The 22286-nt window shown below is 38.5% G+C and overlaps 1 protein-coding gene and 1 long non-coding RNA gene across 2 annotated transcripts; both read left to right on the plus strand.

Annotated features, from left to right (window-relative positions):
• Positions 1-197: 197 nt before the first annotated feature.
• Positions 198-12154, plus strand: LOC128506392 (uncharacterized). Its single transcript, XM_053476811.1, has 7 exons — positions 198-415; positions 7012-7144; positions 8330-8565; positions 8669-9748; positions 9865-10033; positions 11267-11437; positions 11751-12154. The coding sequence occupies exons 3-4, from the start codon at positions 8355-8357 to the stop codon at positions 9571-9573; spliced, it is 1116 nt and encodes a 371-aa protein (XP_053332786.1). The 5' UTR covers positions 198-415; positions 7012-7144; positions 8330-8354; the 3' UTR covers positions 9574-9748; positions 9865-10033; positions 11267-11437; positions 11751-12154.
• Positions 12155-19576: 7422 nt separating this feature from the next.
• Positions 19577-21232, plus strand: LOC128506397 (uncharacterized). The gene is made up of 4 exons (XR_008355705.1): positions 19577-19771; positions 19879-19934; positions 20666-20782; positions 20975-21232. It is a non-coding gene; the product is annotated as an uncharacterized LOC128506397 (long non-coding RNA).
• The last annotated feature ends 1054 nt before the right edge of the window (positions 21233-22286 follow it).

Consider the following 22286-nt stretch of genomic DNA (forward strand, 5'->3'; position numbering starts at 1 on the left):
TAAGAGGAAGTACGAGCATCCTGTTGCTGAGACCGCGGCTTCCTGTTGAAACTCTACAGATAGCAGTCAGTCCAACTGTGAATTGTGTCTTTTCTCTTTCAACCTTAGTTTTGGTTTTGGTGGTGTCTTAGTGTCTCGTGAGGTGAGACGAGTGCTGATTGGGCATGCCCGCACTCTGAGCACCGTAGCGTCAAGAAAGGAAATAGTTCATCCGTAGTAGTTCTTATGAGCCACCTCTGAATGAAGTGCCTTTTCGCCGTAATGATCCTGAGCGTACACATAATACAGCCGCAACAACACAATAATGTCTTTTGGCAATTCGCTAATTGGACCGCGAGACAATACACAAATAAATCTTATGTCTGTCAACATTTCCCTTCAGCTGTGGGACTAACATCATCAAGACCCTTACCAGGTAATTAATCCACTCTCACTATCGCTGCACGCGGATGCATCAGTTCCTTTTGTAGGAACAATTTTTAATTACCTTACCTTATAGTCTTCTTATGAATGTACAGTGGAAGCCACGTCAAACAGCCACCTGGAGCATGACAGGTCCATGACGGGACCATGACAGGACCATGCTCGATCCGTGCACGGAATGTGATCCCCCGCGATGACGTAGTTAACGATGCCCCGCCCCATAAACGCCCCCTTGCGCTTTCTAAAAAGATGGTTGCAATGCTGTATAATTCCGCCAGATGGAGCATTGACTGCTTCAGTTAACTGCAGTGTCCAAGCAGCCGGTTACTATATTTAATATATATATGACATAACTTACGTCAACATAGTTTCATAAATAGATGATGTGGTAAAAAAAGAGGGAAAAAACAATCAATAAAAAAGAGTGCGGGATACAGTATGTACAGTATTTTACATTACGGTGTATTTTATTTATTTCCCTTTAATACACTGGTAGATAATATTTTGCTGCAAAGTAAAGCTTAAAATTTAACTTCTGCTTGGGTTTGTATTTGTTATATTTTTTATGTTTTCGCTGATGTTTTGTTTCGCAGATAGTAAAAAATTGGCATAACAAATCGATTAATGGCGCATAATATCTGGAACAAATATCTGTCCATACGGATCAGTATGTCTTTAGTCATTTAACCAGTATAACGTCTCCCATTAAAGATCTGATGGGACATTAATCACTTATCACTACGGTGAATAGATGCGGCTGCAGAAACAGATTAAATCCCCACAAACATTCACACTTGAACACAATACTAACAGAACTAAACAGTTCCAGAGGGTCAGCGCCTGTTATCAGGACAGGAATCACCTACAGGATACTACTGGATTTTTCACTGCTTATATATTTTTGCCATAGTTGCATTTGGTTTTACACAATTTCATGTGTGTGTGTGTAAAAGAGAGAAAGAGATCGTGTGCGCGGGAGAGGGCTTATATTGTGATTTATCCGAGGTTACTAAAGCCTGGCTTACTACTACTAATAAAAATATTTAAATGTAACTCATGGGTCTCAATCACAAAATCAGCCAACGCTGAAAACGGATGACAAGACAAATGATATAGGCTACTCTGAAACATTAAGTTGAACATTTAAAAATATATATAAAAAACCCATAAATATAAAAACAATCGACTATTATTGTCAGGGTCAAGTTTACGGGGCTTCTTAGTCTTCCGTTAATTTTACTACTGGCTCGAAACCAATGTGGCTTATTAAAGATGCACTGTTTTATTGGACATGGCTGTTTTGTAATGTTCTGCAAAATAAACCATGTCTACGGTTCGAATATACTGTGAACGTCTCAAAGTCACGTCTCTTCCGATCCTTCTGCAGTAATGTTATCGTGGTGTAAATTATTAACGTATCGATGTATTTCACTTGCAGACAAAATAGTCTAGTAACGAAAGTAACGAATTCGTCACTACTCTTCTCTTACGCAGCACGACTAAAAAGATAATAAAAATGACACCAATCCTGCCATGATGCTACCCTGCCCATACACAACACTGGCTGGGGAGATGAACTCAGACTTTCCAAAACTAACTATTATTTCATGAGATGAAATTAAGCTAGGATGAAGAGAACAGAAATGAACTCTCCTCTGTGTAATATCTAAGTAGAGTGTAACTGGAGCAGCCACAAAATGCCCCCCGTCTAACTCTGATTAGGAAAAGCTCACAGACACCAAACCTGCAGCACTTTGGTGTAATTTTTATTATATTTTTAGCCGTGCTGCATGAGAGAAGAGTAGTGACAAATTCGTTACTTTTAATAACGTGATGTTTGATTGAATATTATATAATTTCCAAGTTTGATAGTGTCGATTTTAGAGTGCATTATACGTGCGATACGAAAAGGAAGTAAATAAACACGTAGCAATGCATAGAGGACAGAGCTGCGAAATATTTAAGCAATATACATTCAACAAACTGTGATCATAATGGTTGTTGTTGCTGCTGTTTAGGTGATTGGTTCCATCGTGTTACTGAACGCGACTGAGGGAAAGAAAAACACTCGCTAACGCGTTTGAATGAAAAGGGGCGGCGGCTTTTCTTTGAAGATAGCGATTGCGTAATGGGGGCAATCAGGGGGGGGGGTTAGGGTATAACACACCTCTGAACGTCCTTTGTCTTGTAAATGATTATATTCGTTCACCTTCCAATCCCCCACAGCGCACACACTGTTGCTATGTCTGTTGGGGCACTTGGTTATACACAGCACCTTAATGTATGAAACACTTACTTCCTGGTTTGTTTTATTTTAAATATTGCTTATTACCTTATTCCGCAAAATAAACATTAAACATAAACAATGTTATCATTGTGTAAATTATTAACATATTGGTGTCTTTTAATTAAGGACAAAAACAGACCCTGCGCTTGTGTTTAGGACTGATGCTGAACAGCTGTGTTCTTAGGTTTAATCAACGATTTACAAGACAACAGTTAAGACATTTGTGTATGAGAGGTGTGTGTGTGTGTGTGTGTGTGCGCGCGCGCGCGCTCCTGCATTTCTCCATTGGTTTTCTTGGCAAACACATTTGCGCACAGACAAGTAAGTCTAAAGAACCCCTCCCCCCGCCAAAAACACACACACAGAGCAATTAGCACCATGTCATAGTCAGTATTCTCCACTGAGGTTTCTTACCTTCCACTCCTCCTAAGTTTGTCTTTGCTCTTTTGATGGCCTTTTTAAAACCCCCCAAAAATTTTATACCGAAAAACAGTAATTTGTATAAAACAGGTGAATACATGTTTAATTTTAGCTTAAAGGTCATTAAAATACCCGGATAACACCAGCTGCTTATCAGTCTCTATCTGGTTCTTTTATATTAAAAATATAAATTTTAAAAACTATTAAAGATGGAACAGTTTAATTCTTTGTTTCCCCCAAAGTATCAGACGTTGTCTTCTCATGTGCGTGCAATTACAGGTTGTACAGGTTGTGACAGGACCTCTCTCTGCAGCAGAACCAGTAGTTCCGCGAATAACATGTCCGTTTTATTTCTGTGAACCCCGGACATTGTATCACCTGCACGTACAGTACACTCATGATTACATTATCTGCCCAGAAACAGTGTGACGCACATACTTGTTTGTACTGCTCTCTATATACCTCTGTCTGTGCATTAAAATTTTGGATGCCTCTCTGAACACTGCCTTGTGTGTTGCTCAAATTTCTACAGTGTGAGACACCTCAAATAGCCGTGGCCATGTGAATGGCATGTGGCTGCCCTTTGCCCTCCTTCTTCTCCTGCCAGTAAGGCGTGTCAAGATTTCACAGTAAACATGCCCATTCAAGCCCTATTTATTCATTTACCCGGTGCCACCACTAGATGGTGCTTTGTACTCAAGAACACGTTAACACAAGCCAGCAATTTAGCTGCACTGAGTTGCAATCACGTGATTTTAATTCATTATTTTAAATAGCATAAGTGGGTTGTGTATTGTGTGATTAAAAAAAAATCTTTTATTAATCGTTTTTTTTTTTTTTTTTTTTTTACCACATCATAGCCCGCACTGTTTTATTGGACATGGCTGTTTTGTAATGTTCAGCAAAATAAACACTGTCTACGGTTCGAATATACTTTGAACGTCTCAAAGTCATGATGTAATAGAGACAAATCTTTTTAGATCCTTCTGCACTAATGTTATCATGATGTAAATTTTTAACGTATTGATGTATTTCATTTGCCGACAAAATAGACAATATGTCTGTTTAATATTTCTTTTAAACAGCTGTGTTCATACACTGTAAAAAATGACTGTGAGATTTACAGGAAAACAATGTAAATTTCCTACAGAAAAGTACTGTAAATCCAAAAGCATATTTTTTTTGTTTAAATCACAGTGAACTTTTGTAAACTATTAAACAGAATGTTTTGTTATATTTACAACAACAATATGCCATTATAATCAAATTTATTTGTCAAAACTACAAAGATTGGTATAAAAAACTGAGAAATATTGTAATACTCATAACAAAACAACTTTGTTCATTTGACTTGCAAATATTGTAAAAACTAAAGTTTTAGTCAGTATTTCTTAATAATACAACTAAAGTAAGTCACTAAAGTTTATGCTGTAATTTTAACATGATTGATGGAAATTAAGGTAATAAAAATGTTTTTACAAAAAAATTCATTGTGAACCTGAGAGGTTACCTGTCTGTATTTATATATATATAAAATATAGGCTACAATTATAATAACATTGTTTTTTTTATAATAACATTATAATTCAGGCTATTGGTAACATATTGTAGAGTGTGTATAAGAAATTAAATTTATTGATATGCAAAGTAATAGGTACTGTTCAGTCCTAATCCTTATATGCCCTGTTTCCTTTAGTATTTAAATTTTTATGCAATTCTTAGCCTACAGGTTTCCTACATAGGCCTATTGATATTGATACAATAGTAATAATTTGAGCATTGTGTCATTATCACAGGCTAAACAACCAAACAGTGCCTTCACTAACATCGCTTTATGATTTATTTGTAGCCTACTTTATTTATAGTGTATAAGGAATTACAATTACTGAGGCCTGTGCATGGTGTTCAGCCATAACCATGATCCTTGTATGCTTTGTTTCTTTTAGTCTTTACATTGTAATGTTACACTTAGCCTACATGTTTTCTATTTATATTGATAAATTATTTCAGCATTGTTTTGAGCAATGTATCATTATCACAGGCTCCTGTGCTGTGACCAGTGCCTCCAGATTTCCTCTCTCTTTGTACTCTGCATAATCTGCTAATTTTGAGTTTCATAGTTCGCAGATAAGCTTGTCTCTGATTGGATAATGACATGAGGAGCGGGAGACGCTCACCTGCGGCTGACGTCAGTAACGAGTGAGCCAGAGCAGCGTTCGTTTGGAAGAAAACAGAGGCACAGCAGAAGTCTTCGGAAAACTTTTAATCTACGATTTTAAGAAGTTTTTAGAGGGCCTGCTGCTGTTCAGTTTAAAAATTAAAAGTCTGCACAGTAAGATTCACAGTGTTTAGCCTACTTTTTTCGAGATGAAACGAAAATGTGTGCTAAAAGCACATGATGTAAATTAGCTAGATAGATCAATGCGTGATAACTTGGTTCAACTAAAAAGCACAGGCAAACACTTGAAATCCCAGAAATGATCACCTGTGTTTTTTGTAAAAAGAAATTGGATACATTAAGAGGCTATGTTCTACATTGCAAAGTGCATCGGAATGAGCCCCGTTGTCTTTTTAAATGTGTTGGCGCTAACTGTAGTCAAACATTTACCACTTACTCCGCTTTCAAGGGCCATTTTTATCGTGTGCACAATGCGCCTAAAGCTGCTCCTAAAGCTGTTGTTGCGGATTTAAAATGCGCAATTTCATTATGTGCCCGCCATTTTCACACGGTGAAAGAGCTCTTGTCTCACTTAAATGATCATATTGAAGAGGGCAGGTCTGTCTCGTGTCCAATAAGTGGTTATAAACACGTGTTTACAAAAAAGTCGTCATTTACTTCTCACATGTCTAGAAAGCATAAAGCATGCTCCCCAGATGGTATCGATAACATGTACAGGGAAACTCGCCCTCATCCCCCAGATATCATTGCCAGTACAGATGATTCAGAAAACACGCATGAAGCCATGCCTACAGCTAGTGCAGCCAGTGACATGCCAGAGAATGATAGTCAGTCTTATGTCAGAAACATGTGTCTCTTTTACCTTAAACTGCAAGGACAGCTGCTAATTCCAGCCTCAACTATACAGACTATTGTTGAGGAAATGCAGAATGTGCACGAGTTAGGTCAAGCCTATACAATTGCTAGAGTAAGTTCTTTTTTAAAAAATGATATCAGCCTATCAGATGAAGCAGTCTCTAAAATCTGTGACTGCATTAAAGAGTCAGATTTATTCTCTGCTTGTCATCAGGGACAATTAAGAACTACATACTCAAGAAATCAGACATTCACACAAATGTTTAATTACACAGAACCCCAAAAAGTGGCACTGGGAATGGATGAAAACATGACACAAAAATTTGCTTATTACATACCAGTAGCAGAAACTTTGAAGAGCTTTTTACAGTCACATTTAGGGAGGAATACACAGTCACAACACTTTGGAGATCCTGATGTAGAGGTTTTTACGGATTTATATGATGGACAAAATTTCCAATGTCACCAATTCTTCAATGAAAACCCTGAAAGCCTCAAACTGATTTTGTACCAAGATTCATTTGAAATTGTGAATCCCCTGGGTTCTGCTAAAAAGACGCACAAAGTTCTTGCAGTTTATATTTCATTAGCAAATTTACCCATTCATTTGCGTTCAAATACTGATAATATGTTTTTAGTCTTGTTGTGTGTTGAGGATGACCTTAAGCGTTTTGGAGTAGCCAAAGTTTTCTCAGAGTTGTTGGCAGATCTGAAATCAGACAGATGGAATAAATGTAGATGGACAAACAGTAAAAGGAGGTCTTTACTGCATTGCTGGGGATAACTTGGGTTCTCATTGCATAGGTGGGTTTAACGAGAACTTCAGCCGCTCTCAATATTTTTGCAGGTACTGTGAAATCACAAGAAGTGAGTTTGTGGCTGATCTGAATGTCTGTGGTCCTCTACGCACCCCAGAGACGTATGACGCAGCTGTTGCGGATCTCCAGGCTGAAAACATCCAAGGAATCAGGGGGATAAAGGTAAACTCTATCTTTAATGTCCTTGAGTCTTTTCAAGTATCCCAGCCTGGTCTCCCGCCATGTTTAGGTCATGACCTCTTTGAAGGTGTCTTGTCATATGATCTAACACTGTACCTAAAGAACATTATAAAAAAGAAAAAATGGTTCACATACTCTCTCTTAAACAGGCGCATCAAACAGTTAAAGTACAAAGGATCTGAAACACTCACAAAGCCATGTGCTGTCAACCCGGACGGAGCCAAGTTATCAGGGCAAGCCATTCAAAACTGGAACCTTTTGAGATTGCTACCAGTTTTGATTGGTGACAAAATCATGAGGATGACGTATGGCAGTTAGCTCTCCAGCTCAAAGACATTGTGGATCTTATTTGTGCTCAGAACATTTCCTTGTCCCAGATAACATATCTTGACGTTTTGATCCAAGAATATTTGGAGTTAAGAAAGATGTTGTTTCCTGAAGTGCAACTAAAACCCAAGCACCACTATTTGCGCCATTATTCAGCACTGATCTTGAAATTTGGTCCATTGATTAGGTTATGGACGCTTAGGTTTGAAAGTAAGCACAGTTATTTTAAAAGATGTGCCAGACACTTGAAAAACTTTTAAAACATTTGTCAAACTTTGTCAGAGCGTCATCAGATGTATCAAGCATATCTTTTAGCTGGTCAAGAATGCAGTAAACTACTGCAAGTGAAGGACAGCTGTGCGTTTTATCCCAGCCTGTACAGTAACACCATTAAACATGCAGTCAGGGAGTTAGCCTTTTCAGAAAGCAATACCACAGTTACCACAGACATTCAGTACAAGGGCACTGCATATAAAAAAGGACAGTTTCTTGTGTACAGAAATGATGAGTATATGGAGATTCATAATGAAACATCTGTGTATGTTTTGATGGATATCCACAAAGGCACCTTCCTCTCAGAATACCATCTGTATTCTGTGACAAAGGACAGTCTTGGGTTGCAGTTAATCAACATTAATTACCTGCTCGATTTCTATCCTTTGGTATCATACATTCTTGATGGATACCAAGTCATTCCACTAAAACACAGTATTGTGGAAAAATAAAGTCCAATTAAAGCTCACTTCTTACTGTAAATAATTTGACATTTAATTTGTGTTACTTGAAACATGTCCCTGCTCTGTTAAGTTGTACTCTTTATATTTTCTGTTTTGTTTCAAGGTGCCATTTTGTCTTCAGTGCAAACATGACTGACTCGGAGCGAACCTTCCTAGATGATGCCATCATGGAAGTCCTACCACAACTTCAAGCACTAAACAAAAACATCCTGGAAGAGCACTTGCAGTCCATTGGAGTCGAGACATATGATGATCTACGCTTTGTAACAGAGACTGATTTGATGACCGCATTAAGACCTGTAGAAGCCAGAAAGCTTCTTTCTGCTTGGAAACAGAAATGTAAATAAAAACGCTTTACACTATCCACACAACTTTTCAAAATCAAAAGCAGACAGGTTCATTGTGAATTTTACAGTGTGAATCAATCTTTTGCCATTTAAAGACCACACTCCCGAGAAGACTTCACTATCATCTTTGGAAGCCTCACCTACCCAATCGCTGCCATCGCGCTCTGTTTCACCCCAAAGTTCATCGTCAAGCTCCTCCAGTAGCCTAGGACTTGACACACGGTGGGATGTCAACTTTGAAATACCATGGAGTAAATTTCCTGAGGAAGTGATGCAGGCTTTAGAGAAGGGAAAAAGGCCTGGCCCAAGACTAAGGAGGCAAATGGTCCGGATTGTTGTGACTGAGATGATGCAAAAATGCCCTCATGTAGGTAAAAAGCATGCAACTGATGTTGCAACAAAAATGGTGGCAAAATATCCCAGTTCTCTCCAAGATGTAATAGATGGTGATATTGTTGGAACAGGCTACCATTCCCTTGTCAAACAGTTGCAAAACAGAATTGAGAATGTGAGGCGCATTTCAACACCCAAAATAAGAAAGAGAAAACATCAGACCGATGATTCTGACCAGACAGACGAGATCCCATTAGAAGAGAGAGCAGCAATGCAGGACACTTATGGATGCATTAAATGGAACGTGAAATTTCTGCCCCTTGAAGAAACTCAAGAGAGCCAGCAGCAAAAGATGGAAAAACTCAAGGTAATGTTCCAACACTCTGATTTCAATCCAGAGGAGGTAAAATGTTTAATGAAGTCCACATTTTACACTCATCCTCAACATGTCAACCAGGGGAAAAGTATCAAATGCCTTCGAGAGGAGTGGCCGTTTTGGTTTGATGAACTTGGCATGTCAGTCCACTTTATGGAACTCACTGGCATTGACTTCAAAGAGACATTCACACGAAATTTGGATTTAAAAGGAAAAAGGCTTCTCGACTACATGACCACAGTTTGTGTCAACAAGAGCAAGAAATTCATTCAGAATTATGCAAGGATATAGAGGATGCGGGGACTGCAGAGTGGCTGTTCAGATGATTTGATAGAGATGGTCCTGCTTCTGCTCAGCTACTTTGATGAGAAGGAGGAGTCCATGTTCTTCCATGTAGAAGATACGTGCCTGGCAGAAGAGGTCCAAATGGAGCAAGTGCCTCTGACACCTGTTGTTATTGTTTGTGGTAAGTCTGTTTCATACCCTTTTTTTTTAATATATTTTTTTATTGTACTGTTTACAGAATTTGTCATGTGAGTGCTGCAGGTTATTAACATAACCTGTTAAATAATTTGTTCATAGGACAGTCCTGCTATTCCTCCACAAGGTACATGCTGAGTTTGGATCGAAACCTTATCAACACGAACATCTCCTCCTTCATTTCTGCATTGTGCCTCATGTTCGGGAGCTATTACTGTTTTAATATTCACTATCCATCTGAGCTGGCTTCAACTCTGGAGTTTCTTCAAAGGTGAGTAAACATGGCTTACTCTTTTGTCAGACCTGGGACTAGGGCTAGGCGATATATATCGAAAGATATATTATGCGCATCTCGTCAATAAAGCCGGTTCTTTGATTAGTGGTAAATCTCCATCAGCCGTTTTCAAAAGGAACGGCAGCTTATAAACAGCCGTAGATCACTGAGAAGCTGCGCCATTGAATCACCCGCGAACTTAACGCGCAGCTTCTCAGTGATCTACAGCTCTGTTCATAAGCTGACGCTGCATTTTAAAACCGCTGATGAAGATTTACAGCTAATTAAAGAACCGGCTTCAGTGACAAGATGCGCATAATATATCGTACGATATACGATCCTATACCTGGGACCCTGGGACCTGGAGTCTGGCTCAGAGGTCAATGTACTCACCACCCCATATTGACAGAAAACACAGAATTGTTGACATTTTTGCAGATTAAAGAAAAACTGAAATACCACATGGTCCTAAGTATTCAGACCCTTTGCTCAGTATTTGAAAGAAGCGCCCTTTTGATCGAATCCAGCCACGAGTTTTTTGGGGAAAAATGAATTTTGAGCTTTACTAAAATGCTCAGAGTCACATGATCCTTCAGGAATCATTCTAATATAATTTTTATGCTCAAGAAACATTTGATTATTATCAGTGTTAAATTATATGTATTATTATTTTATTTTTTTCATTCTTTGAATATAAAGTTCAAAAGAAAAGTATTTATCTGAAATAGAAAGCTTTTGTAACATTTGTAATTCCTTTCAAAAGTTTTGGGTCGGTAAGATTATTTTTACAAATTTTGTAATTGTTAACCTAAATTAATACATATATTTTCAGCAAGGATGCGTTCAATTGATCAAGTGACAGTATAGACATTTATAATGTTGCAAAAGCTTTATATTTCAAATAAATGCTGTTGTTTTAAACTTTATTCATTACATAATCCTGAAAAATTGTACACAATTGTTTTTAACATGGGTAATACGTGTTTCTTGCATTTGCACTGCAAAATGCATTTAAATAGAAAGTTATTTTAAATTGTAAAAATATTTCACAATAATAATTTTTTTTTGGTGTTTTGAATGAATAAATGCAGCCTTGTTGTGCAGAAGAGACTTCAAAAACAATCAGAATAATACACTTTCCAAATTTTTAACTGTTAGTTGTATGTTGTTTCTTGTCTTTTTTTTTTTTTTTTAATAAATTGAAATGCCTAATATGCTTTTGTTCTACAGGTGTTTTTTCTCGATTAACCCAGAAAAAGGAACCAAAGTAGAGAATAAAAACTCAAAGCGTCGTCTCAGTGTGAACCCTCGAGTCCTCACCCTGATACAGGAACTCTCCGATCACGAGTGGTGTTAAGCCTAAATATGGACTCTTTCTGTGGACTCTGACTTTAAGAAGAGGTACTGTTAGTTTGCACTCTAAATCCACAATGTGTTCTATGTTTATTAAGGCACATCATTCTTATTTTTTTTTTCTTCAAGTCCTAAAGATGCAGTAACTTTTTCTCTGTTTGTTTGAAGTACTGTTATTTTTCACTTTGTTAAATCCACAGTGTGGATTATGGTTAAAAAGGCACTATATAATTTAAGTTTTAAAGGTGCAATAACTTTCTCTGTTTGTTTGAGAAAAGGTACTGTTAGTTTTCTCTTTGTTAAATTCACAGTATGGTTAAAAGGGCACTTTACAATTATTATACTTTTTTTTTTTTTTTAGGCTTGAAGGTGCACCAACTTTTTCTGGTAGCGAGTCCGCCACCTGCTTGTTTTATGAAGATGCTCTTTCTTTGCAGGAATGTTTCACAATGTGGTATATAACTTATCTATCTTGCATTTATTCAATTAGGACTGTTTTTATTGAAAAAAATACTTGTAAAAAATGTGAGGGGCGTCGCCTGTACATCTGACCTGTAACTATGCCTTTTGGTATCACCTGATTGTCTCCATGGAGATAAGTTTCATGCCATACTGTGGAACATTCCAGACAGGGAAAGTGTGGATTGTTGTTATGTGCCTGGCACATAAACTTTGTTTCAAACTTTAAAAACTTTGTTTGAATACAAATTCATCAAGTTGTTTACAACTATTGACGATGGCTGTTAAATAAATTTTTTCAAGTTATATTTTGCTCTCGTGTCTTTTCTCAAGATGTGTGTTTGAAATTTTCCACATTAACTTTATTATTAAAACAAAATAGGAATACAGAACATTATAAATAGATTTAATGTATAATGTACAGAACATCTCCATTTAAAATGCAAAGTTTTACTGTTGTTTTACCGGTTAAAATGAGTATTGTTTGATATTTTCCTGTTAATTGTATAATTTATTGATGCAAAATAAGCAATTATTACATGTAAAAAATACAGGAAAAGTCAAGTTTGCATAACTGTGTTGTATATAAATAAACAAGTTTTTTTTGTAGACTTAACAAGTTTTTAATGTGATTTTAGCTGTGATTTCATTCACTGTAAATCAATTTACATATTGTGTCAGTAAAGTTTTCTACCGTGTTGCTGTATTTTTTACAGGAATTCTCTGGTAACCACAGCTGCCAGCGTTTTCCTGTAAAAACAACGGGGTTTTTTTTTACAGTGTAGGTTTAATCAGCTATTTACAAGACAACGTTGTGCTCCTGCATTCATCAGGTTTGTCTGAGCTGGCTTTAACACAAACACATATGCGCGCCGGCAGGTCGAAAGAACCCGTCTTAGCACCATCTAAGTCAGTAGTGGGTGGAGTCAGTACATTCTCCACTGAGATTTCTCACCTTACCTTTCTCACATTCCACTCCTCCTAAGTTTCTCTTTGTTCTTTTAATGTAATTCTTAAAACCCAAAGCATTTTTAAACTGCGGAAAAAAAATATGGGTCACTTAAGCACAAAATAGCAGAGAGACAAATGATCAAGTCATGTTTTCTTAAACATGATTTCCCAACTTTTATAAAGATTCAGACACACTGAATTTAATACACCCCTAGAAACCTAAAACCCAAACACACACAGAAGAGCAAAGCAGAGATGCGCATTCACACCTCTGACTGTCTTTTGTCATGTAAATGAGGTTTTCTCATTCATCTTCCAATCCCCACCAGTGCACATACTTTTTAAATATTGCTTATTACCTTATTCAGCAAAATAAACAATGTTATGATTGTGTAAATTATTAACATATTAATGTCTTTTAGTTAAGGACAAAAACAGACCCTGCGCTTGTGTTTAGGACTGATGCTGAACAGCTGTGTTCATAGGTTTAATCAACGATTTACAAGACAACAGTTAAAGTGTCACATGTAAGCATTTGTGGATGGAGAGGTGCCTGTGTGCGCTCCTGCATTTCTCCGTTGGCTTTAAACACAAACACATTTGCGCACAGACAGGACTAAAGAACACCTTCCCTCGCCAAAAACAAACACAGAGCAATTAGCACCATGTCATAGTCAGTACTCTCCACTGAGGTTTCTCACCTTCCACTCCTTCTAAGTTTGTCTTTGCTCTTTTGATGGAGTTCTTAAAACCCAAAACATTTATATATACTGAGAAAAAATGATTATGGGTCACATAATCACAGACTAGCACAGATACATATGATCAAGTGTTTAACTGCTCTTTTCATTTTCTATGACCAATAATGATAATATTAACACTAGAAGCGCCGAGCAGCGGTCATTTGACCGCTATGGGGAAAAAAAACATGACTTTCCTTTCATCACTTTTCCTTAATCTGTGAGCTTAATCACCCTGTACGCTTACATTTTCAAAATCGCATCAGTAAAAGCCAGTATAAAGCTATTTTGCTCTTATTTATGTGAAATTGCTGACAGCTGCGCGGCGGCATGACGTTTCCTGCCTTTCAAGGGGCAAGGGATAATATCTATGCGTCATTCAGTGCGTATATGTAACTATCTCAGGTTTCATTCCATATATACAGTTTATATATATATATATATATATATATATATATATATATATATATATATAGTTCAAGTTCTAGTTCAAGTAGGCTTTATTGTCACTTCAACCATATACAGTTAGTACACAGTGAAACGAAACAACGTTCCTCCAGGACCAAGGTGCTACATGCAACATAAACTTACAACATAAATTAACAGAGAAGCTAAACTAGCTAGCTAGGAGGCCTAGTTAGCTGGCTAGCAGAGACAAGACAGATATTCCTAACATAAATTACAACATAAATTAAATTAACAAAAAAAAAAAAAAAAGACTAACTAACTAAAAGACTATCTACAGGTTTTTTTTTCCCAGACAACAGACAACAACATAAAGTGCACGTGCAAATGTGCAAAACGAGCAACAACAAAGTGACAGTGCGACGACAACGACATATCAGAACATAAAACATAAGACATAAAATATGGTGTTGAGGTAGTAAAAAACATAGCAGCAAGAATTGGTATTTGTGCAAAAAGTAATGAATATTGTGCAGAAGAGATAAACAGTGAGGCATTTACAGATGTGTGTAGGATAGTTTGTGTGGGTCAGTGTGTCTGCGCTTGTGTTGATTTGTCAGTCCAGTCACAGTGTTTTGATGTATTGATGTAGTTGAGTTGTAGTAGTTAAGCTGAGTGATAATGATAGTGATAATCAGTTCAGTCCCTTTTTGTTGAGGAGACGGATGGCTTGTGGAAAAAAGCTGTTGCACAGTCTGGATGTGTGTGCCCGAATGCTTCGGTACCTTTTTCCAGATGGCAGGAGTGTGAAGTGTGTGTGAGAGGGGTGTGTCCGATCAGCCACAATGCTGTTGGCTTTGCGGATGCAGCGTGTGGTGTAGATGTCTTCAATGGAGGGAAGAGAGACCCCAATGATCTTCTCCGCTGTCCTTACTATCCGCTGTAGGGTTTTGCGGTCCGATATGGCACAATTCCCAAACCAGACAGTGATGCAGCCGCTCAGGATGCTCTCGATAGTTCCTCTATAGAAGGTGATCAGGATCGGTGGTGGAAGCTGGGCCTTTCTCGGTCTTCTCAGAAAGAAGAGACGCTGTTGGGCTTTCTTGTGTAGGGAGCTGGTGTTGAGGGACCAGTTGAGGTCCTTCTCCAGGTGGACACCCAGGAATTTAGTGTTTTCGACGATTCCCACAGAGGAGAATGTGGTGGTGCTGGAGGTGCAGTTCCCGATCCGTACTGACTGAGGCCTTCCGGTCAGAAAGTCTAGGATCCAGTTGCAGAGGGAGGTGTTCAGGCCCAACAGGCTCAGCTTCCCGATCAGTTGTTGGGGGATGATAGTGTTGAATGCTGAGCTGAAGTCTATGTACAGCATTCGAACGTATGCGTCCTTCTTGTCCAAGTGTGTGAGGGCAAGATGGAGTGTAGTGGAGATGGCATCGTCCGTTGAGCGGTTAGGACGATACGCAAATTGCAGTGGGTCCAGTGAAGGGGGCAGCAGCGTCTTGATGTGTCTCATGACGAGCCGCTCGAAGCACTTCATGATGGTGGGTGTAAGTGCAACGGGACGGTTGTCATTGAGACAGGACACAGTAGACTTCTTGGGCACGGGGACGATGGTGGTGGCTTTGAAGCACGTGGGAACGACGGCGCTGCTCAAAGAGATGTTGAAGATGTCGGTGAGAACATCTGCCAGCTGTTCAGCACATTCTCTGAGCACTCTGCCTGGGATGTTGTCTGGTCCAGCAGCTTTACGTGGGTTGACTCTGCGTAGAGTTTTCCTCACCTCAGCTGTAGTGAGACACAGCACCTGGTCGTTCGGAGGAGGGGTGGACTTCCTCGCCGCCATGTCGTTCTGCCTGTCGAACCGAGCGTAGAAGTTGTTCAGCGCATCTGGGAGGGAGCCGTCACCGTCACAGGCAGGTGATGTCGTCCTGTAGTGAGTGATGGCTTGTAAGCCCTGCCACATGCGCCGTGTGTCGCCGCTGTCCCTGAAGTGATTGTGGATTCTCTGGGCGTGTGCGCGCTTTGCCTCTCTGATGGCCCGAGATAGTTTGGCCCTTGCTGTTCTGAGGGCCATATGCCCATATATATGCTTCCGTGAAATATCGACAATTCACCATTCATTCCCGCATTGATAATCAGCAATATTTTATAAGGAGATTTAGGGATTTAGCTCTACTTAATTTTATAACGTTTTGAGAAAATTTATTAGTTCGTTCATTCTATTTGAAGCTTCTGAACTGTCAGATTTTTTTTAGCGTGACAGTGCTTTAGATGGAGCAGATCTATGCTAAAACAATGTAATGTCCCCTCCTGAGGATATAAAGCTTTATTATTGGGTTTAAATACTGTACTTACATCTGAATAGAGACGTTTACAGAAATCTTGCATGTGAATTGAGCGCTGAGTACAGGCGCTGATCTCATGTGAAGGCGAGAATTTGACATACCTTTGTTTTTTATTTTTAACATTAATTTGGTAACAAAGATTTATTTGGTAGCGCAGCCACATAAGAGACACTTGTATAGGGCGAGAGTAAATCGGCCTAATGATAAAATGAGCTGCGGCACCATAGTAATCGTGTCCGAGTAGGTTTATTTGCCCCTATGTATTGGTTCCCGCTCCCACTCTCGCGAGACTGCATTTCTGGTCGGCATGAGAAGATGGTGCTGCACGGGGTCACATGACCTGGATATTAAAGCCGGCCCGGGTTGGTACTCGCGGAGGGAGAGTTATGGAGATACAGCGCGCTGTTTATATTGTTGTCACAGATTTACACAAGAGACTGACGAAGGCTGTTCCTTGCGGGTTATCCATTCCATCATTTCCACTGAGACTGATTCATCTCTCTTACACACTCTTACAATAACACAGATTTTGGACATTTTACACATTCACACACATCCAGTTTTCGTCTGTATATATTTTGTAAATATTGTTTTCTTTATTGGTTTTCTTGGTTGGTGCACCTTTTTGTTTCAATACACGTTTTGTATAACACACGTTTGGTTTGTTTGAATTGGTCTTGGGTTTGTTATTCTTGTTCACTTGGTTTTAAAGCAAATGGACACAAAGGCAAAGATCTAAGAGAGAAAAAGAGAGGGTTGATTGAGGTGAGAAAATTTAAGTGTAAGAAAAACAGGGACCACAGGGAATCTAAAGTTCTTGTGGTCTGTCCCAATCAGAAGCATATAGCTGTAACGTATAGCCAATGCCTCTACTCTGCTAGTGCTAGCTTTACCGCCAATAGCACCTGAACACCTATATTGTAGTTTCCATCTGTATGGAAGAGTCGGTGAGAGAGGAAACAGCATGGATGCAGCTTGCTGTCTTCGGGTGACCACTGCGATAGAATCTGTGGAATCCACTTCGACCATGAACTGGAGGAAAGGGTGAGACTATAGAAGAATTTGGCAAGAGGTGAATCATTTCTTTAGTTCAATAAATGCCCTAGCTGCTTGTTTTTGGAGATAGCATGAAATTATTACTTAGGAACTAAAAAGAAGCTTAAGAAAACTGAAACACAAAATAAACAGAGCTCCACTATCTCCTTGAGACTGAATGAGGCTCTGAAAACTAAAAATAAACTTTGGACGAGTTGACCATTACTAAGGGTTTATGTGTGATTTTTGTTTGTGCTTTGCACCTTTAACTTAAACTGAGAGGCCATGCTGAACTGATGGTGTTCTGCCCTCTGTCTCTCAATCACACTGGCTGCTTAAGGAGACTTTGGCTGGGTCTTTTGCCCTTTGTGTTTATTTCGAACTTGATGCATGTTTTGTCTTTGTTCTTGGCGTTGATACCTTACCAGTGCTACTTAATGATCGCACAAAATGCACAGGTATCAGGTTCCCATAAATAAACTTGCCGCCAAGGGCAGTGCATCCACACACTCATTTGGCTTAAGGCGTTGTCGTCTGGCTCCTTAAGATTTGCCCATTCTAAACAGTGCATGATGTTTTCTCGCAGTTCTGCCCCTCTTGAATCATTGCAAAAATAGGAATTTTTTCACCTAAGGGAAAGTTTATGAAATCAGTGTTTACTTTCTCCTGCATGAAACTTTGCGCAACATTTTAACATAGTGTAATGTAAATGAATAATATCCTAGCAAATTTAATTACATGCATAATGTTATTCTCATAAAGAAAAAATACCTGTATACCCCTATATTTTGCCTGTTTCTCCTCTTCTTCTTTCTTCCTTCTTTTCTAAACTCAGTACCTGGTGATTTATTTATTCATTGCAATATAAAACCAATCATGCAAATGTTACCACCATCACATTTTTTTTTTTCGCCCATTTCATTAATACCTGAATCCCTATCAGGGTTCAATGTCAGCACTCATAAAAAGGAGGTGAGACAGGAAAAATGATAAATGCTAAACATCACCTTTAGCATTTGCCGCAAACAACATTAGACTCTGAGCCTTAAACTCTGATGTTACACTCGTGATTTTGTTACTCTGGACTTTGGACCGTGAATAAAGCTCCCCACACTGCTTTTATAATGTGGCAGGAGCACAAGATTCATGAATTCACCCTTAATTTAAAATAATTTGTTTAATTTAATTCACCACCGTGTTGAATCTGGTGGCCCTGCAGGTTCACACACCTGCACAAGGGGATGCTGCATCTGTAGGGAGCCTTCAGAGTGAGCAGGAAGAGAATTTTTTTTAGCACAGGTTTGTTTGGCACACACACACACACACACACACACACACAAAATCTTATTGCACAAATTTGTAAAATAACAGAGATTAAATGTGCCAAATTAAAGCATGTTAATTACATCAGGTTCTGTATAGAATCATGCACTGACTGCTAAGTGTCCTTTATGTGCTTGGTCCAACGGGTTAACATTCTCCCAAAATGCCCATAGTGTGTGTGTGTGTGTGTGTGTGTGTGTGCCCTGCGATGGATTGGCACCCTGTCCAGGGTGTACCCCACCTTGTGCCCAAAGTCTCATAAGATAGGCGCCTGCCCCTACTGCGACCCTGAATACAGGATACAGCGGTACAGACAATGAGTGAGTGAGAGTGAATGTATTTTTTCATTATCATGTCTCATATTTGAATATTGATATTTTCATATTCTCATACTTAAACTATAACTAAAGGTTTGGACAAAGTCCTCCTTACTTCATTACCAATTGTATAAAGTAAAGTCAAACTGCTTACTTGAACGCCTATTAATTTGGCATGATATCAGTTTGATAACGTCATTCACACTTGATAACACAGCATGTGTTCTTCACTCGACCTTGAATTTGACGGTTTCGAAGTGTTTCATGTAGAGTTTCATAGCAGTGAATCTGTGCCAGTAGATGTGACTCTCAGAACCAAAATGTCCAGATAATATCATAAAAAGCTTTTTCCATCAGTCATCAGCTGTACAGGGTCTTTTGAAGTTGTAGCCACCGTTCCCTTTGTTAGTTAGTTTTATATCTTATGTTGGCTACATTTGGAATATGAAAGTTATCATAGTTACACTTGTTACAGATGGTTTTGTTTTTACTGTAGACATTTAGTCTCTACATTATAACAAAAGGGAGTGATTCTTATGGAAAGATGGAATATCATTGTGTAGCAGACTGCAAGAAACCACATGATTAACTGTAACAGCATGATTTGTTTTGTACCTCAGTGTGAAATCATGTATCCTTTAGTTGATTGATGTCTGAAAGTCTGTAGTGACTGTGAAAACCAGGAGGGCTGGAACTCACACACTAGATGGATTTAAAGGAGAGACAATAAAGTAATGGGATCAGAACTGATAGACAGGTGAAGCTCAGAGACTCCTTTTCCCTTCACTACACTCGCAAACACTAAGGGTAAGTTCTTGGACAATCTCATCTCATTCGATGTTTAGTTGTTGTTGTTGTTGTTGTTGTTGTGGTATGTTTGTTTTTTTTAATATCAAATCTCTCTTATTCTGTAGAATAAAGATGAAGATTCTGTTCCTGTCTCTGGTTTTTGCTGTGATGCTGATGAGCGGTGAGTGTAGACTGGGTTTCAGATCAAATGAAAATAACATTTTATACATGCATATTTCAAATAAAAACGACCTGTAGTGAACAATCAGAGGACGAGGCTGACTCCAATCTGTTCTGTTTATTTGGGACACGTCATGGTCAATGTGAAGTAAAAGCACATAGATGATTTCTTCAGCACTGTCACCTCTCACATGTACATAAAGAATCTAAATCTGTATCCTGACTTCTGTAAAGGTGCTGTATTTGATTGTATATAGACGCTACCAGCCAAAAGTTTGTACACTCCCTCTAACTCCATAGTCTTTTCTGATTAAAAAAAATATATATATTCTTACAATTATGTGTTCTTTTAAATGTCTCAATAAAATGCACATTTCTTTTTTCCACTTTCACTTGAGCTAGTACTTATTTCAACTGAGACTTAAAACTAAACCAGTTCACCTCACTGGTCCACAGACTGGTTTAGTAATATTCCTAATAATTTTACACAAACCAGAAAAAAATGCATTACAATGTCTGTGAGTTTATAGTACAGTACACTATACATTCACAGTATTATAATGAGCTGTGGTTTATTTGGTGACGTAATGTGAGTGATTTAAACGCATACATGATTTGATTTAATGGATTAAGTGGTGGGTGAATGAATGAATGAATAACATAAACAAGTTTTTTTTAGAAGTACTTTATATATAAAGTTTATATTTGTTATTCTTCTGCACTCTGTTGCAGGTTCTGCTCTGCAATGCAACTGGTGTATCCCATATGTGCGTGAAAAATGTAACCCCGTTCCTGTAGCGTGCAACGCCGGCGAAGTCTGTGGCCATTATGAAGTTCGTTCTTATCACCGTATGTTTTATCTTATGGTTATTTATCAGTTATTTAACACAACGGTACAGCTGATCTTAAGGCAGCACATTTTATTATTTTACATGACATCAACATTTACAACACACACACACACACACACACACACCTGATCTAAATGAAAGCATGCTAATCACACCAGGATCACAGCTGGATGCTCTTTATGTCCTACAGCTGTAGCTGTACTCGTGAGGAAACGATGCATGCCACCCAAGAAATGCCACGAAAGTTTTATCTACAACGTCAAGTGCTGTCAGACGGACTTCTGCAATTAGGAGAGAACCATGGACAAGTCTGACCTAAAGGAAGATCATCTCACTCTACACTTTTGTTGCTTTTGTTTTTAAATCATGTATTCAGCAACAGCAGGAGGATATTTAATTAGTTTTGTCTGAGCATCTTTTTCATCAAATCATGTGGTGAAAAAAATAATTCTTAATAAACTCATTTTAGCATCTATTTCAGTTTTAAAAGTGTAATCAGAATCAGAATCAGGTTTTATTTACCAAATATGTTGAAACACACAAGGAATCTGGTTCTGGCTGTTTGTATCTTTTAGAGTACAGACCAACATACTGTACAAAAACACTATACACAGTAATTACACAACATTCAATAACTTTACAAATTAAATAAGGTGGGGGAATCCTGAGTATGTGCAGTAGAGTGTACAAAAAGGAATTGTAAGGTAGGTCAAGTAGCCCTGTGTGCAATACTGGGAAGTGCAAAAAAGCACGTATTAGTGATGTAATGTGCATGTAGAACATACACAACATACAGTACGATACTGGATGTTCAATGTGTGGGAATAACAATGATTTACAGATGTTTGTAAGATCCAGTTTAATTGTTTATGAGGGTGATTGCTTGCAGAAAGAAACTGTTCCTGTGTCTGACAGTTTTGTTGTTCAGGGTTCTGTAGTGCTTCCCCAAAAGGGAGGAGGTGAAAGAGGTTGTGTCCTGGTGTGACGGGTCTGTAGAGATTTGTTCTGCCCATTTCCTGGTTCTTGTAGTGGAGTCATGGAGAGAGGGCAGGGGAGCTTCAATGATTTATTCTGCAGTTTTTACTCTTTTCTGCAGTCTGTTCCTGTCCTGTTTTGTTGCTGCTCCAAACCAGACAGGAGTATTTTTTTTTTTACAGGAATTTCAAGGCTGTGCAGCAGGAACACAGAAGCAGATGTACTCTTTTATTTGAAGAATGTACTAAACATCCACCCTAAAGCTGCTCACGACCCACCAGTCCAGATCCACTGTTTTATGTTGTGTATAACATCAGCTGGTATAAACGTGTTAGATCAGGAATCAAACCCCGTCACTGCGGTGTGTACTCGGCGTCAACACCAGGAGTTAGTCTACTACTGTTAGACGACTTCACTTAAACCTCTCCTCTCTTAAACTCCTCGGAGAGAGGACTACCTGGGTGAAAACGTCAAAAGTATAATAAATTTGATTTATTGCTTAAATGTCAGAGGTTATGTCAAAGATC

Source organism: Clarias gariepinus, chromosome 18, assembly GCF_024256425.1.
Source record: "Clarias gariepinus isolate MV-2021 ecotype Netherlands chromosome 18, CGAR_prim_01v2, whole genome shotgun sequence".
Lineage (NCBI taxonomy): Eukaryota > Metazoa > Chordata > Actinopteri > Siluriformes > Clariidae > Clarias > Clarias gariepinus.